The sequence below is a fragment of the Carettochelys insculpta genome, chromosome 3, assembly GCF_033958435.1.
Source record: "Carettochelys insculpta isolate YL-2023 chromosome 3, ASM3395843v1, whole genome shotgun sequence".
NCBI classification, from domain to species: domain Eukaryota; kingdom Metazoa; phylum Chordata; order Testudines; family Carettochelyidae; genus Carettochelys; species Carettochelys insculpta.
This window is the reverse complement of record NC_134139.1, coordinates 84,357,841-84,376,352: the sequence shown is the minus strand read 5'-3', so window position 1 is coordinate 84,376,352 and position 18,512 is coordinate 84,357,841. Positions and strand designations below refer to the sequence as shown.

Genomic DNA, 18,512 nt, shown 5'->3' with positions numbered 1-18,512 from the left:
ACAACAACAATAAAACTACTCCTTACCTTTGAAATAACCACAGATGTTAAAAGTGGATTTTTATAACGCAGACTTAGCTGCATGTTGTCTTGCTGTCTCTTTTTTTTTCTCCTCATTACATCTTGTTACTAACAAGATGCACTCTAGGAAGGTGAGGCGGATGCCTGAGGGGAGTGGTAATAGAGTATACTGTCTTCACAACCCTGCCAATCAATTCGTATTCTACCTAGCTCATTAGTGACTAAAACTTTCTAATTCATTACTTTAAAAGCACTTTGAAATACCTTGAATGAAAACTGCATGACTTATACCCAGAGTGCCAGTGAAAAGAAGCTCTACCTGTGAAATAATTCAGTTCCCATGGACATGAGTCCACTCCATAGAAAACACTAACACTACCAGTGGCACTGAATGGCAGTTCTGAGGACAGAAGCAGAAGACTGAATGGGCCTGGAGACTATACCACCATTTCTTGCTTAGAGGTCACCTCTGCGAAGCAAGTCTGAAGCATATTGGCAGGGCAGAATGGGGAAGCTTAAACACCCTCAGCAAAATATGTGCTCTGTAACTAAACAGACCACTGCTGTAATAAGGGTTGTCAATCAAACATCGTGCATACGCACTCAGACTCAAATTATTTTTTTCTTCTTAGATTACTCTACAGTTCAGGGCTTTATTTAAATCGGGTCCTTACCTTAATCCCTAAAGTGCTACCGTGTATGTTGTACTAATACTGAAACTTGGCAGTTATAAATAAATGATTTTTTCTTGCTCTGATCTGGGAAGTTGTTATGATGGGCATTTCAATCATCATTCTGTAGCATGTAACATTTATAATATAGAGCTAAAACAATGTAATACATCCAAAACAGATACTAACATTCAGACTCACCGCTGACTTTCCTGGGTGACCTTCTGTCTGTTCAAGATGTCTGTAATGTTGTTCTCAACTTCCTAAAAAATAAAACAAAACCATCTCATCTATGCATAAATACAGAGAAATATTTTTCAGAGGTTAAGAAAAATGTGATATTAATTGGCAGTATTTGTCATAAGTAACTGGTAATGCTAAAGTCTTTTTCAACTTCTTAACCATAATTAATGGAAAAGGGTTATAGTGCTACAAAGGTTTAAACTGCAGCAGGAAATTTAAAGTTGCCAAGCATCCTTGGGACTTATGTAGTGCTATACTTCCTGTTGATTTTCACAGGCTCCTACAAAGACTGACAGGACTAAATAGCAGAGATAAAGATAGAAAATGCAGTGAGGCAAGACTACAGAGGCATCAGTACTGCATTTATATTATTTCTTGATGTTAGTTAAATAAATTATTCTAAAACTGTCGCAGCAATCTGAAAAATTTTTGTTACAGCTGATGTTTGAAATAAAAGTTCACGTTACATGAATTAAATTAAATTCAATTAATTAAAGCGAAGAACCATGCCTCTGAGGTCAAGCTGGGTTACAAGAAGTACTGGTTTATACAGTTCATAAAATACATAGTATACATAACCAGCATTGTCCCAGTAAAGTTGTGAGAGTTTTTAAAGCATTAGTGAATAAGTTTTCTTGGAGACACCACTCAGAGAGTGCATAGAATCAGTGGTGGTGAAGTGAATCGGTACATCAGAGTAGTGCATCCCTTGGTGGATTGTGTCCCTTGGTCCGTCACTGTCTGGTGATATGGTCTATCAGGGAAGGAAATGGTATATTTCCCTGACCACGTATGTCAGCATCAGTCTAGTTTACTCATCCTGTCAGTGTCCTGTAACGTGGCTGCGTCTCTCTCCAGACCACCTGACAGTGTAAAGAAACCATGCGCTGCCTCATGAGACAACTGTAGTGCCAATTGACTCTGCACTCTATCAGCACCAGCTCATCGTTGGTCCCACATGGCCAGGACTCCCACAACCAGGGGCTGGATCTCATAGCCTTGGGCTCTCAGAGTGTCTGCCAATGGGGTGTATTTTGCTACTTCCCAAACTCTGGCCCCATGGAAGGGGTAGGGTCTTCCTCTCAAAGGGCACTGTGACATCCACCAGGACAAACTTCTTCTGCTCCTTGTTGGTCACAACAATGTTGGGTCATAGCAGGGAGGGTGGAGTCAATCATGATCCTCCCCAGGGTCAGTGTGATGGCTTTGACCAACCAGTCCTGGTCGGCATTGTGGTAGAACTGCCAGGCTCTGGAGTAGGTCCAGCAGCACCAACAGCTTCCATGAGGCCTGGGCAAAGTGGGAGGAGGGCCTAGTTCTGCACCCCAGAAGGGGTAGGGCTAAGAACAGAAGGCAGTCAGCCCTCAGCACCACTCAGACTGCAGCACACCAAGTGGCAACTGATCCTTTTTCCTAGTAAATGCAAGGCATTTTGGGCATGGGACCAGAGCAAGGACTCTGCCTCCAGGAAATTGCTGACATAGTTGGTGGTGTCCTGCTCAGAAGGGGTTCCGATAATGTGCTTCCTAACCTTTTCCTGCACAATGCTCTCCACAATGCTCCTCACTGTCAGGTCCAGACACATCAAGAGGGAGAAGGCATGGGTGACCAGTGCCATGTCTCACCGATTGCCTATTCAGGGCACGTTGGTGCTCCCTGGCCTGTGGGAGATATAAATTATATCAGTGGTGGAACTCTGGGGAAAGTAGAGTCACTTCCTCGACAATTGCCTGATGGTGCCATTCACCTTGTTCTGGGACACCCTGGCCATGGTCAACCCCTGATGATAAAGATGTGGCTGATCAGGAAGGTACTGAGGGTGTTGATCTTTTGCCAGCAAGTGAACAGGGAGGAGTTGATTCAGGCTGCATCCTGAAGGATATTGTCAATTGTTTCTTTTGGGGAGGTGGGGAAAGAGAGATCTGTCAGCTGTGAACTCCTGTGGGCATGACCAGGAGCCCGTCCTTGAGGGAGGCCATGGGCTCTCTTTGGATGAGGAAACATGTCATGTAGATCAGATTCCTGATGCCACCATTGACACAGAGGAAGGTGCACTAATTGGTGCTGAAGCTGGAGGCTCTCCAAGCTGCCAGAGATCGGTACCAGACTGCCTGCATAGGACAGCACATCAATTCTCTCACCATGCAAGCTGAAGCCAGCCAAGCCGCTGGAGATGGCTTTGATGAGCAGCAACATGGCTAGACTGAAGATAATAGGGGTGTGGGGAAGCCCTGCTTCATGCCACAGCAGAGGAGGATGGTGTCCATCTCTGGAGTTGATGTCCTGGTAGAGGTCCTGGAGCAACTGGAGGAAGGTTTCTGGCATCCCAAACTCTCTGATAGTGGAGAAGATTGTTGGTGGGGAACAGACCCACAGTCATTGGCCAAGTTGAGCCAGGCTACAGCATATTGCCTTCAGGACCTCCTGGCTGCCTGCTATACTCATAGCATCTCTCACAGGACATGAAGCCCTTCTATGTTGAGCTGATAGCACCCCCGCACTCCACCCAGTCTGTGATGAGGCTGAGATACAGCTTGTAAAGAACAGAGCAGAGGGAGATGGCTTGAGCATGTCTGAGAAGTAGGAGCAGAGCCTCTTGGACAGGATGGTACAATAAAATGAAGCTCCATCAAGAATCTCATTCATGCTTTTGGACAGCTAACCCTGTAGAGTTACTGGCTTCAGATTGTAGCCGCCAGATCATAGCAGGGGCCAGCATCCTTTCTCCTGCCTTGCCTGACAGTGCTGGTATGTCTTGGCACAGGGAATCTGCAAGGCATCTGCGTGACCTCATGGGATTCCCCCCTCTTAGATGTAGTTTCTGCTGACAGTTCCATGGTCAGTCTGTCCATGAGGGTGTCAAAGTCCTAGAAGTTCTCCATCTTAGTTGGTTCTTCCATCCCAGCCATTTGCAATGATATGACAGCCCTCTCCCATGGTCACTGCTCCTTCTGCTGGCCCATCTCTGCAGGCTCAGGTTGGAAGCAAGTTGTGGGAATGATCTACTGTGTCACTGATGCCTGCAGTGGAGAGAATTGTTCAGGGGCATCTTGAGACCAAGTCCCACCTGTGCAACCAACTCAGTTTTTTTTGTTTTCACACTCAATTTTCTATTTTTCAAATATAGTTGCTGGACAAAACTTTCATTTTGGACTTATTAACTTTACAATTCTGTAATTTGCCTAAATCAGAATGATGGCTAATAGCTTAGGTATTGACACACACCATTAGATTGTTGAGCATATAGTAGATTATCTGCAGTAACATTACTATATGTTCCTTTACAAAATGTCATTTATTCCCTTGGCTTCTTTTCTTTCTAAACACCTGCTAGCCCATGTATTTTTTTACAAAAGCCTTTCAGTGTTCTTTGTTCTCAGTTATCCATTGCGTGGGTTTGTTAAATCCACCTAGCACAGGAACCCTTTCTTCACACTTGTTCCATCATCACACTAAGAGCTTTACAATCTTTGAGTGAATTATGGATCTTAAAGTTTTGACAAGCTCTTATAAAAATAATTCACAAAGTGACCAGGAGAAACTTGCTTCTGATCAAAGTACCATAAGAGGTGCCCTTAACAGTGGAAAAAAAAAAATAAAGGGACAAACAACACCTTTCTATTCTCTAGCAGGTGATTTACCTTGGATCTGATGCAGAACCCACAGCAATGGGAATCTTTCCAACGAATTCAGTGGACTTTGGATCAGATCTAGTAAAGCTAACTGGAGCAAACTGGTTTATAATGGGGCTCAGGACCATATCAGAGCTCTGAAGAGGGAACTTACTTTGATTTGTTGTTCAAAGAAGTTGTTGGCTGAGTTGAGTTTGAGAGCTTCAGCCTGAAAAAGCAATAACACAGCTCTGCTAAACTGTAGCACATTTCTGAAAAAGCAAATCAATGGGTTGTCATATTTTTCATATGTAACATATGTGCACAGAACATGCTACTGCCATCTTAGCATTATGAAACCACAGCATTAAAAGAAATATGGATAAGGGCCTCTTCAATTAGTTTGATATTCTTAAATGATAGCATACTTGCCCTTTGCCTAAATACCGAGTGGATGGAATGCTTATCAATATATTATTATGAAGAATAATCTGAATCATATACACCTTACACATTCCAGCCCAGATTAATGAAACATTTGTTTGGGAAGCTATTGTTTCAGAGTATGTAGAGCCGTGGTTTCTCCGCCCCTGGGAATATGCAGATAACAACAGGCTGCATGAAAGCACTAACAGAGTTAGTCCAAACTAAAATGGGATAAAGACAATTACTTGTTTACTCTGCTCTATATACTATACACTGAAATGTAAGTACAATATTTATATTCCAAGTTATTTATCTTATAATTATATGACGAAAATGAAAAAGTAATCCATTTGTCAGTAAAGCACGCTGTGACACTTCCGTGTTTTCATTCCTGACTTTGTAAGCAAGTAGGTTTTAAGTGAGGTGAAATTTAGTGATATACAATGCAAATCAGACTCCTGAATACAGTAGTCTGGAAAAGTTGAGAGCCACTGATGTAGAGGGCCCATTCACTTCCAGAGTTCATGTACTTGTTGAGAGTGCCCAGAGTGGCTGTATCTGAAGCATCCTGCTGGTCTGCCTCAGGCAGCAGCCACCTTTCTCCAGCTGAGAGTGCTATGCAACATTGCCCTCTGCTGGCTGATCTCTCTCATTCCACATCAGGTAAAGGCAGTCAAAAAAAAAAAAAAACAAAAAAAACCATGAACCTAAAGTTAAAATCACATGAAGAACTTCTGGATATTCGTATCCCTTTTTACTGGTATCTCTGGAATACAGAAAAAAAATTTCTCTTAGGGTATGCCAATACAACTTAGTTATTTCAAAATAACTACCATAGCATCCACACAATTCAACCACTATTTTGAAATAAATTTGAAAAAGCAGTTGATTTATTTTGAAATTAGTAACCCTCATTGGCTGCATCTACACTATGATACAAAATCATTTTTATTAAAATCAATTTGTTAATGCTGGGTTTTATCCATTTGATTTTGAGCATCTTCACCTTTCCCACATGGCTCCCCAGAAAATCGACTTTCTGCTGCCGCACACACGTCAGCTTAAATCGACTGCTGCTACAGTGTATTGTGGGAACCTATCCCACAGTTCCCTGGCCCTGTTGCATTCTGGCCCCACAGGTATATGTGGGTATATGACGCCATCTTCCCACATTTCATTCCCCTATTTCCCCTGCTTTATAACGCCACATGTTTTAAAAGCATTTCCCCTGCCGTGGTCAGTATATTTAAGTAGACACGGGTACTACACTGGAACAGCATGCCTCAGCTTTATTTTGGGCTTGGATATCGATTTACACCTCCTGGGAAAGAGGATTCTAAGTAGACACCGGTACCACACTGGAACTCAAATGACTCATCAGTAATGGGCCAGGGTGGCTAAAAGACAGCCCATTTTTGACAGCCATGCAAATTGTGAAACCCCGCCCCCCGGGGAGGCCCTTTCAGGAACTTGAATTTGGATTTTGGCCACCTGGGAAAGAAGACCATTATGCTCAAGTAGACACAGTTGTTACAGTGAAACTTGAATGAATCATTAGTAATGTGGCTAAAAGACATTGTGAAAAGAGCCATGAAATCCAGACCACCCATGGAGGTCCTTTCAGGAACTTGAATCTGGATTTAGGCCACATAGGAAAGAAGACCCTTATGCTTAAGTAGACGTGCTTGTTACACTGAACTCAAATGAATCATCAGTAATGGGCCAGGGTGGCTAAAAGCTGGTACACTTTTGACAACCATGAAAATCGTGACCACCCAGGGAGGCCCTTTCAGAACTTTTATCTGGATTTAGGCCTCCTACCCAAAGAAGACATGTCTGCTACACAGAAACTCAAATGATTCATCAGGCTAAAGACCCCAGACTATAGCCAGGTTTGCATCTGAAAAATAAGACCCTAAGGACAAGGATATTCCCTGATGCAAGCCTTACTTTGACAACTGTGGTAATTATATAGCTAATACATTGCCCTCAGTAAAACATGCATGGCTCGGAGTGGCTAAAAGAATCCTAGCTACAGCCAGCCCCCGAAAATTGCTACTACCGAGGGAGATGTCCCCAGGTGGCTAAAAGAACCCCTGATAAAGCCAGCCCCCAAAATTCGTGACCGCTGAGGGAGACATCCCCCGGGTGGCTACAAGACCCCCCGGCTACAGCAAGCTCCCAGAAATCGTGACCACCAAGGGAGAAGACCCCCAGGCAGCTAAAGGACCCCAACTACAGCCAGCCCCTGAAAATCATGACCCTCACCACGTACAAGCTGCTTGGCACCTTGCGTAGCATATCCTTTTCTTGGTTTGGGGTCAAGCCACATGATGCAGCTGGGCACAGGAATGTTCCAGACTGTGTGGAACCTCTGACGGGAAGGACGGGAGGGGATGAAGGCATCAAAACAACATGTAAACAGCTCAAAAGAAGTTTCTCATCCTACCAAACAAGCATGACCCTCACCCACAGTCTAGCTGACACATGGTCCAGGGGGCCCAGTGGCTGGTGCCAGGTAGCGCAGAAAAAAAGGAAGCTAGCAGGGGTATACATAGAATCATAAACCCCACAGCTGGTCTCCCAGCAAAGAAAAAGAAAGAACATTTTTCAGCCTCTCATGACCTTACAGCAACGGATTTAATTCTTCTACAATTGAGAGGCCAGAGCGGAAAACTGTGGTGGCATTGTGGGGCATATATTGGACATCTGTGGAGGCTAATGAATTTGATTTCAAGACATGCCACATCCTCACTACCCTTCATTTGGAATTTTAAACTCAAATTGAATGCTACACCTGTCAGGTTACTACGATTTTAGGATTTCGATATGTCGATTTTAGTGGTCCATAAATTGAGATAATGGAATTTACAGTGAGGACAGGCACTTGGAAAAATCAGACTAATTACTTAAAATCGATCTTATCTCGTAATGTAGACGCAGCCATAATATGAGGGATAGCGTCTACTTTGAAATAAGCCATAGTGTGTCCAATGTCACTATTTCAAAATAGGCTCCCGTGCATAGATGATGTATTTCAAAATAGTTAAGTGCTATTTCAAAACACATTTTTGTGTGTAGCAATGCTATTTCAAAATAATTATACAGTAATAGCTTATTTCCACTTAGTTCTGCTGTGTAGACATACCGTTAAAGTGCTTCACATCTCCAAAAACTATTTATCTGTCGATGAAGGGCCTAACTCTTGATTAGTTTATTGGTTTGCAAAAGAAAATTTTCACGAAATATCTTGGATTTATACCTTTTCCTTGCCACCACAAGAATTGAAGACTGTGATGGCTCATTGCTGTTTTTCTCTGATCTATTATATTAACACTATGTGAATTCATCCAAGACAAGACTCTCTCTCCAAATGAGTGGCTGCCATTTGTGGCTAGAGGTATATTTTAAGTGAACTAGTTTTGTCTTGTACAGTTGAACAAAAAGACAAGACTGAAAAGGAAAACTGGCAGGCAAGACAAAGAACTAGAATGTAGTCAGTCAATTTAAAGGCACTCAAGTGAAACCCAGCAACACAATGATGGTCTCTACTGTTGATCTGGAAAAGACAAGTAGTGTGAAGTGTGCATAAGTGTTTTATTTGATTTGGTTTTTGTTTTAATATTGTTCCTAGATGCCACACAATTGCACAGTTACTCTATCTTACTACTAATACAACTAACTGAAAGGATCTAATTTCTAAAAGAAGGTTAAATTCAGCCTCAGTGGATAAAAAGAGAAATTAGGGGAAATACCTGAATGTTAGATATGTATTTAAATCATTTTAACCCATCATTAACTGTGCCATATTTCACTGTCTGCGTGAGCAGAGAATATTCAGCTTTTATTTGATTTCAGGAAATTATTTCGCTTAACACCCCTGGGATCCCTACTCACCTGACTAGAGACAGGGATAAGCAAAGCATAGCTCTACTGACAGATCATGGGCATTTCTAGCGGCACAGTTTCCAAAAGAAAGAGAATGCTATTTTTAATGCCTTAGGCACCAATCCCGCAGACACTAACTGTTCGTTCGGGGTGACTTCAATGCGAGAATTGGAGCCGATCGTGACTCATGGCCCTCCTGCTTAGGCCACTTCGGTGTGGGAAAAATGAATGAAAATGGTCAGCGTCTTCTCGAACTTTGCACGTACCACAATCTGTGCATCACAAACACATTTTTCCAAACCAAGCCACAGCACAGAGTGTCATGGAGACGCCCACACTCAAAACACTGGCATCAACTAGACATGGTCATCGCCAGACATGATAACCTCAAAAACGTCCTTCTGACATGCAGCTATCATAGTGCTGACTGCGATACAGATCGCTCGTTAGTTTGCTCCAAACTCAAGGTGATTCCCAAGAAGCTGCACCGCTCTAAACCAACTGGAAGGCCCCGTATCGATGCCAGAAAGACGGCTAACTCAGAGAGAGGTGAAAAGTTCAGAGCAACCCTCGAGGAGAATCTGCGCAGCAACCCCGGGGGTGCCGATGTGACATCCAGATGGCAGCATCTGAGGGATACAATGTACAACACAGCCTTGTCGATGTTTGGAAGAAGAGCTAGAAACACAAATGACTGGTTCAAAGCTAACTCCGATGAGATGATGCCAGCCATCAAAAAGAAGTGTGCTGCGCTCATGAAGTACAAACGTTCGCCGAGCCAGAATACCCTGCAAGCGCTCAGAGCAGCCAGAAAAACAGTACAGCAGATGGCCAGGCGCTGCGCCAACAACTACTGGCTCAAGCTATGCAGCAGCATCCAGACCTGTGCTGACTTTGGTAACCTCAGGGGAATGTATGAGAGCATCAGGAAGGCATTAGGACCCACCCAGAACAAGATGACACCTCTGAAATCCAAATCTGGTGATGTCATCATTGACAAAGCCAAACAGATGGAGCGCTGGGTTGAGCACTACTCCGAGCTGTACTCGTGCAAGAACATTGTGGTCGACTCAGCCCTCAATGTCATCGAACTCCCACCAGTAATGGACAAACTGGATCAGGAACCGACTGTGGATGAACTGAAGAAAGCCATCGACAACATTGCAGTAGGAAAGGCCCCGGGCCAGGATGGTATACCACCAGAGGTTATCAAGTGTGCCACAGACACTCTCCTGGAACCCCTACATGAGCTACTGTGCCTATGCTGGAGAGAGGGAGAGGTTCCACAGGACATGCGCGACACTAACATCATAACCTTGTATAAGAACAAAGGAGACAGAAGCGACTGCAACAATTACCGTGGAATCTCCCTCCTAAGCATCACTGGTAAACTGTTTGCTCGCGTCATCCTCGACAGACTCCAGAAGATTGCTGAGAGGGTGTATCCTGAATCACAGTGCAGATTCTGCGCACAGAGATCTACCGTCGACACGGTCTTCTCTTTGAGGCAGCTGCAGGAGAAATGCAGGGAGCAGAGGAAGACACTCTATATTGCCTTCATCGACCTAACCAAGGCCTTCGACTTGGTCAGCAGGGATGGACCGTTCAAACTGCTCCACAAGATAGGTTGTCCACCACAGTTACTCAAGATGATCCAGTCTTTCCACGAAGACATGAGAGGAACCGTCCAACACGATGGCACATTATCAGATGCTTTCAGCATCAGGAGCAGCGTCAAACAAGGATGCGTCCTTGCTCCGACATTGTTCGGGATCTTCTTCGCACTCCTCCTTAAACACGCCTTTGGATCTTCAACAGAGGGCATCTTTTTGCACACAAGATCTGATGAGAAACTGTTTAATCTTGCAAGGCTGAAAGCTAAATCTAAGGTGCGGGAAATCCTCATCAGAGATATGCTGTTCGCAGATGACGCTGCTGTCATGTCACATACAGAAGACCAGCTTCAGAAGCTGCTGGATCGGTTCTCCAAAGCACGCAAGAACTTTGGGCTCTCCATCAGCCTAAAGAAGACAAATGTACTTGCTCAGGACGTTGCTGATTCTCCATCAATCAGCATTGACAACTATATGTTGGAGGTAGTCCACGTGTTCGTTTACCTCGGGTCCACCATCACTGACACCCTGTCCTTGGAGACTGAGCTAAATAGGAGGATCGGTAAAGCAGCCACAACTCTGTCCAGACTCAGCGAGAGAGTGTGGAATAACAACAAGCTGTACACTCACACCAAAATGCAAGTCTACAGAGCCTGCATCCTCAGCACCCTCCGTTACGGCAGCGAGACTTGGACCCTGTACGCCCGCCAGGACAAGAGGCTGAACATCTTCCACTTGTGCTGCCTCAGGCTCATCTTTGGAATATCGTGGAAGGACAGAGTGTCCAACACTACCGTCCTTGAGCAAGCTGGAATCCCAACTATGCACACACTCCTCAAGCAGCGGCGGCTCCACTGGCTTGGCCACGTCCACAGGATGAATGACGGAAGGATCTCAAAAGACATCCTGTATGGCGAGCTAGCCTCTGGCAAAAGACCTCCCGGACACCCCCAGCTGCGCTACAAAGATGTTTGCAAGAGAGACCTCAGGGAAGCAGACATCAAGCCAGACAGCTGGGAGCAGCTGGCAGATGATCGCAACAGATGGAGGCAGGAACTATACAAGAGCCTTCAGAAGGGTGACCTGAGGATCAGACAGCTAGCAAAGGAGAAGCGAGCCCACAGAAAGCACAGCAAGGACCTGCCACACACCCATTACATGTGCAACAGATGCAGCAAGGACTGTCACTCTCGTGTGGGTCTTCACAGTCACCACCGACGCTGCAAATGAGAATGCCAAACGGAACTACGAAGGGCGCGATCCATAGTCTACGTAGACTGAAGTATGCTTCTATTACTACTGTCAGTAGTCCCAAGACTTCAAACAGGACTACTCAGAGACCTAACGTTAGCCTCTTGAATAGACTCTGCAAGATCAGAGTCTCAGATTATACACTCTGAGGCAGGGGCTGTCTCTTATGCCCAGCACAGTGAGGCCTCAATACTGACTGGGACCTGCAGATGCTACTAGAATACAAAAACATAACTGATAATTTTTGTAACAAATATGAATATAAATATGAAAAAGCAAATATATGCATACAAATATGAAAATATATTTATACTTTTATTCCTCTGGTCGACTTTATTAACTAATTATTAGATATTGACAATGTATTGCTGGCTTAATATATTCCGACTGGATTTAACCAGGTCTTCCTCTCTGTGCCTGAAATGTGGTGCTTTCAAGTAAGTTAACTTAGACATCCAAGAAACTGATTTGCCACTACCTTCACATATTTAGACATGTAAAGGTGGGATTTTTAAGAAGTGCTCAATCCTGGCCCAACTCTATTCCCTTTAAAAACATTGGGAGTTTTACCATTACCTCAATTAGGAGAAAAGGTAGCTGACTGAGTGCTTTTGAAAATCTCACCTGTTATGACCTTACTGGTTCACACAGTTACCACCACCCTCTAAGTACAGCAGCAAAGCAGAGAATCTCCGTTTAAAAAAATCTGACCCTTCACCCATTTAACTTACATATTTTAACACATGTATTTTACAAAATATATGACTTTAAAGCCTCAATCCTGTAATATAGTGCTTGCAAACAGACCCATATCTGCAGAGCACCACTTCAGTGGGACACAGTCCATCCACATGCATCACAGCCTAAACACCATGCTGTTTGTAGCCATATAAGTAGAAGTAGAGATGTACGTTCTCAGAGGAGAAAACACAGGCAAGTGGTTATCTGTCTCTTTTCCAAAGAGCCCATCACCAAAGTAGCTAGACACCAATAAACATAAGAACTGTTTAGAAATAATGTCATGCCTCTATGTCTTTAACCATCTTCTCTGTAGTATTTGCTATCCCAGCATGAGTCATGGTTTCTCTAATCTCTTTCTCTATTGCTTGCATTTCCTCCCACTTAGCGAGAACTTGGCACCTCACAGATTCAATCTGTTCTGCAAGTGAAAGATGTTTCTCTTCAGGCACTTTTGTAGCATGGTCACTGCAGGTCTCGGGAACTATAAAAAGGAAGGCATGGTTAATAGGATAGCATTGCCAGAGAGTTATTTGGCTATTTTGTGTTAACCTGTCAGTCTCAATTTGAGCACACAGTGAAAATGGCAACACGTCTACAGAGAAACCAGTGAGAAATTAGATTACATGGTTTCTTCTCCGAAATTGCCAGATGATGAATCAGCTTGCAGGCATGTATGATACCTAAGAATTACATCCTGTCTGGCAGTGCCAGGAGTATGAATCTGACAGTGTCTGTTTCATTCCTAGTGGATAATAAAATTGATTGGGTATTTTTAAGAAAGTATGAAAAATCTGTCCAGTTACTAAGTGAAGTATCACTGCTAAGTATCTGGTAAAATATTTCAAAATAGCCCTTTATAAATTATACAGTGTTGTTATGGTGATGCACTGATGTTCTTTTCAACCTATCGATGAATCCCTTTCTATCCAGATGACCTCTCCACCAGCATATGTGCTTGCCATCCCTTACAGTTACCTAATTTCTAACTCAGCTTCCTGATGCAAGCAGTGAGCATCATCATCTTCCACTTATCCCTACACCAGGAAAACATCACATTTCTGCCACTGGTTTCAATATTCCTGCTAGTGATCATACTTGGTTTAACAAACAGTGGTCACCATCATTGTAGGTAGCACTCAGGGCAGATGTGAGTCTTGAGGAGGAACTGGCTAAAAACAATGCTGTAATTTGTAATTGTTGTAAAAGTTCTGAAGACACGAACTGCTAAACGTTATCATTGTGGTTAAGAGTCTACACTCAGGAGACCTGGGTTCAATTCTTGCCTATACTGCAGACTTCCTGTGTGACCTTTGTGAGCAATCTTAATCTCTGTACTTCACTTCTCCATCTGTAAGATGGGAATAATATTATTTCCTTTATCTGTCTTCTCTTTTTAGACTATAGGCTTAAAGAACGAGGACCATCTCTTACTATGAGTTTGAATGGTGACTAACACATTTGGGCTTCAATCTCACCTTGGATTTTTAAGCATGGTATCCCACCCCTTCTGATTTTGTTCTTTGCAAGTCCTTTTCACCTGAATATTCCCACATATAGTTGTCTAATAAACAACTGGAGATGGGATATTAATTAGACCAGAATCATTGAGATGCAATCATTGAGTCTTCAAACTTATGCACAGACATCTCTGAGAAACATCCTAACCTAGGAAAAAACATTTTGTTACCTTTCGTAACTGTTGTTCTTTGAGGTGCATTGCTCATGTCCATTCCAATACATGCGTGCACATGTATGCACACAGTCTCTGGAAAGCTTTTACCCTAGTGGTATATGCAGGGTTGGCTGTGGAACCCCTTGGCGTAGAGCTGCTGTGGTGGTGAAAAGAAGTTCCTTCTTGCCAGTTCGGTCTGACAGAGGAGAACCAGCTGGGATTTGGAAAGGACATGAGCAACCCAACTCAAAGAATTAGAAGCCCTGACACAGTCAAAGAAGTACGAAGTGACTGGAACAATGGAGACCTGGTGGAATGACTCACTGAACTGGAGCACTGCCATAAACTGTTCAGGAAGGATTTGCAGGGGAAAAAAGGAGGAGGAGTTACACTTTATGTAAGACAGCAGTAGGACTGCTCTGAGCTACAGTATATAGAGGGAGAAAAACCCATCGACAGTCTTTGGGTTAAACTTAAACTTAGAGATGGAAGTAACAGAGGCAATGTTGTGGTTGGTGTCTGCTATAGACCACCAGATCACGTGGATGAGGTAAAAGATGCATTCTTCAAGACAACTAAGAGAAGGCTCCTGATCACAGGCACTGATTCTCATGGAGGACTTTAATCATCCTGACATCCACTGGGAGACCAATACAGCAGCACATAGATAATCCAGGAAGTTTTTGGAGAATGTTGGGGAAAACTTTCTGGTAAAAGTGCTAATGGAACTGACCAGGGGACATGTGCAGCTTGACGTTCTGCTCACAAACAGGGAGGAACTAATAGAAGAAGTAGATGTGTGTAAACAGGGAGGAACTAATAGGAGAAGTAGATGTGTGTGTGGTACAGTGATTAAGAGATAGCAGATTTCAGGATCCTGATGAAAGGAAGAAAGAAGAGCAGCAAAACACATACACTAGATTTCAGAAAAGCAGACTTTGACACCCTCAGAGAAATGATGGGCAGGATCCCCTAGGAAGCTAATATGAAGAGGAAAGTATTCCAGGTGAACTCTCAGGATTTTAAAGAAGCCTTACTTAAGGCACAGGAACAAATCATCCCAATGTGCACTAAGAAAAGAAAATATGGTAGGCAATCATCTTGGCTTACCAGGGAAATCACTGGCAAGCTTAAACACAAAAAGGAAACTTATAAGAAGTGGAAACTTGGACAAATGAGTAAGGAGGAGTATAAATATATTGCTCAAGAATCCAGGGGAGTAAACAGGAAAACAAAAACACAGTTGGAATTGCAGCTAGCAAGGCACGTGAAAGGTAACAAGAAAGGTTTCTACAGGCATATTAACACTAAAAGGGTGATCAGGGAGGGTGCAGAGCCCTTACTGGATTAGGGAGGGAAGCTGGTGACAGATGATGTAGGAAAATCTGAAGTACTCAATGATATTTTTTTCCTTTATTTTCATGAACTAGGTCAGCTCCCAGACTACTGCACACGGTAATGCAATGTGGGAAGGAGGTGGGCAGCCCTCGGTGGGGGAAGAATGGGTTAAGAGCTACAGTAAACTCTTTCATATCCAGCAGCCCTGGGACTGGGACGTTGTCGGATAGTCAAATATTCTGGATAATAGAGAGGTATATTTAGCAAAGCATAACACTACGGAAGAACAAGATTAGATATTAACAAACAAAAATGTATGCAGAGTACTATATTTATCAACAACAGAAGTACTGTACATTGTAAACTTACACTGTATTTGCTGTATTTATTTGTATTTACTTTCACTACACTGTACTTAGAGAGAACACAACTAAAATTTAGTTAAGGCTAAAATGCCAGCTATTTGAGAATTCTGGATGATAGCATGCCGGTTAAGAGAGTGTTTGTTATATTTACAAAAGCTACACATACACAAATCCATGGGTCTGGATATAATGCATCCAAAGGTACTGTGGGAGTTGGCAAATACCATTGCAGACCCCTTGGCCATTATCTTTGAAAATGTGCGGAGATCAGGAGAGGTCCTGGAAAACTGGGAAAAGGCAAATATAGTGCCCATCTTTTAAAAAAGGAAATAAGGTGTGGCAGGGCCAGGTCAGAGTGCTCCTTCAGAGGGGGAGAAAGGCAGCCCAAACAGACAGAAGGAACTGATAAATACAAGCAGGGCAATTTGAAGCAGCTGGGTAGGATCTGGCTCAGCCAAACTGAGTCCAGCTGATTCCACTACTAGCTTGATAAGAGGCTTTTAAAAAAACCCTCCACATAGGGAAGGAGGAGAAAGAGAGAGGAGGAGGACTGGAGGAGAGGTGTAGGAAAGACAGATTTGGAGAGCTTAAATTGAGAACAAGGCAGACCAGCTTTGGGGCAAGGAGAGAAGAGCAGCAGTGGCTGGGTTCCCTGCCCTGAAGATCTATTGCAAGACCCAGGACTGGGGGAAAATGGGTGAGAGACTGGAAAGACCAAAGAGACTTACCTGAACAGCAGGCTGGGTAAAACGGGCCCTTGCCACAAAGGACAATCCAGGAAACTATAGACCAATCAGCCTTACCTCAGTCCCCAGAAAAATCATGGAGGGGATGCTCAAGAAATCCATTTTGAAGCACTTGGAAGAGAGGGAAGTGATCAAGAACAATCAACATGGATTCACCAAGGACAAGCCATGCCTGATCTGTCTGATTAGCTTCTATGATGAGGTAACTGGCTCTGTGGACATGGGGAAGTCAATGGATGTGGCACACCTTGACTTTAGCAAAGTTTTTGATACAGTCTCCCACCATGCTCTTTCCTGCAAGTTAAGGAAGTGTGGATTGGATAAATGGAGTGTAAGGTAGATAGTAAGCTGGCTAGATGGTGGGGCCCAATGGGTAGTAATCAATGGCTCAATGTCTGGTTGGCAATTGGTTTCAAGTATGGTGTCCCAAAGATCGGTTCTAGGGTTGGTATTGTTCAACGTCTTTATTAATGACCTGGGTGAGGGGATGGATGGCACCCCCACAAATTTGCACATGACACTAAACTAAGGAGATAGGTAGATACATTGGAGCGTAGGGACAGCGTCCAGAGTGACCTACACAGATTGAGGGATAGGACCAAAAGAAATCTGATGAGGTTCAACAAGGACAAGTTCAGAATCCTGCACTTGGAACAGAAAAATCCCAAGCATTGTTACAGGCTGGGGACCGACTGGCTCAGTAGCAGTGCAGCAGAAGAGGGGCTAGTGATTATAGTGGATGAAAGGCTGGATAAGAGTCAACAGTGTGCCCTTGTTGACAAGAATGCTAATGGCGTATTGGGGTGCATGAGAAGAAGCATTCCAGCAGATCTATGGAAACTATTTCCTCTTATTTGGCACTGGAGTCCTGCGCCACCCAACCCCCCTGCCCCTTCTCAATAGAAAGGATGTGAATGTATTGGAGAGAATCCAGCAGAGGACAACAAAAATTATTAGAGGGCTGGAGCACACGACTGATGAGGAGAGACTGAGGGATTTGGGCTTACTTAGTTTGTAGAATAGAAGAGTTGGAGGTGATTATTTCATTTGCAAAACAGAACAGTGAGTGGTGATTTGACAGTAGTCTTCAACTTCCTGAAGGGGGTTCTAAAGAGGATGGAGAGAGGCTGTTCTCAGTAGTGTGGATGGCAGAACAAGGAGCAATGGTCTAAAGTTACAGGGGAGGGATGTCTAGATTGGCTATTAGGAAAAATTATTTCATTCAGAGGGCAGTGAAGCACTGGAATTCATTACAAAGAGAGGCAGTGGAATCTCCATCCTTACGGGTTTTTTCAGTCCTGGCTTGACAAAGTCCTAATTGGGATGATTTAGTTAGGGCTGATCCTGCTTTGGGCAGGAGCTGGACTCTATGGCCTCCCTGAGGTCTCTTCCAGACATGGGATTCTATTATTCTACATTATGGAAGACTCTGGGCCAGCACATTTCCCATGAGATGTTTGTTTGATCATACAGCACTTTAAGCACATAATGTGCACTCATAATAATGAGTAAGATATTGATGGCAACACCCAAAATATGGTGCTGATAACAGATAACCTGCAGCTTTGTGTATGATGTATTTAACTGAGAGGAAAAGTATTGGCCAAAACAGAGTTATTCTTTCCCTTTCAGAAGCTGCCGTGTAGTACTTAACATATACGTGCTGCAGCTATCAGATACCCAGAAAGCATCTCAGCTTAACAACTCATGTGGCTATTTATTCTATTTACAGTGTACAAACTAATGGTTTCATATGATCACGTGCTATGTGAACCCATGCCTTGAATCTGCCAGAAATACAGAAGTTTAACAAATGCAGGGAATACAGATGCACTATGCAGGTCAAATATGACATACTTTGTTCTACCCTGACATATTACAGAACTTCAGAAATGGCTCATTTCATCAGAAAATAAAATCTCCTTCC

The 18,512-nt window shown here is 43.5% G+C and overlaps 1 protein-coding gene across 1 annotated transcript in view; it reads right to left on the bottom strand.

Annotated features, from left to right (window-relative positions):
• Positions 1 to 18,512, bottom strand: part of C3H6orf118 (chromosome 3 C6orf118 homolog) — a 55,359-nt gene that overhangs the window by 23,392 nt on the left and 13,455 nt on the right. Inside the window, exons 6-8 of the mRNA XM_074990267.1 lie at positions 12,749 to 12,945; positions 4,721 to 4,774; positions 893 to 954 (exon numbers count right to left, since the gene is read on the bottom strand). Of these exons, the coding sequence (XP_074846368.1) occupies positions 893 to 954; positions 4,721 to 4,774; positions 12,749 to 12,945 (313 nt within the window). The remainder of the gene's footprint in view (positions 1 to 892; positions 955 to 4,720; positions 4,775 to 12,748; positions 12,946 to 18,512) is intronic.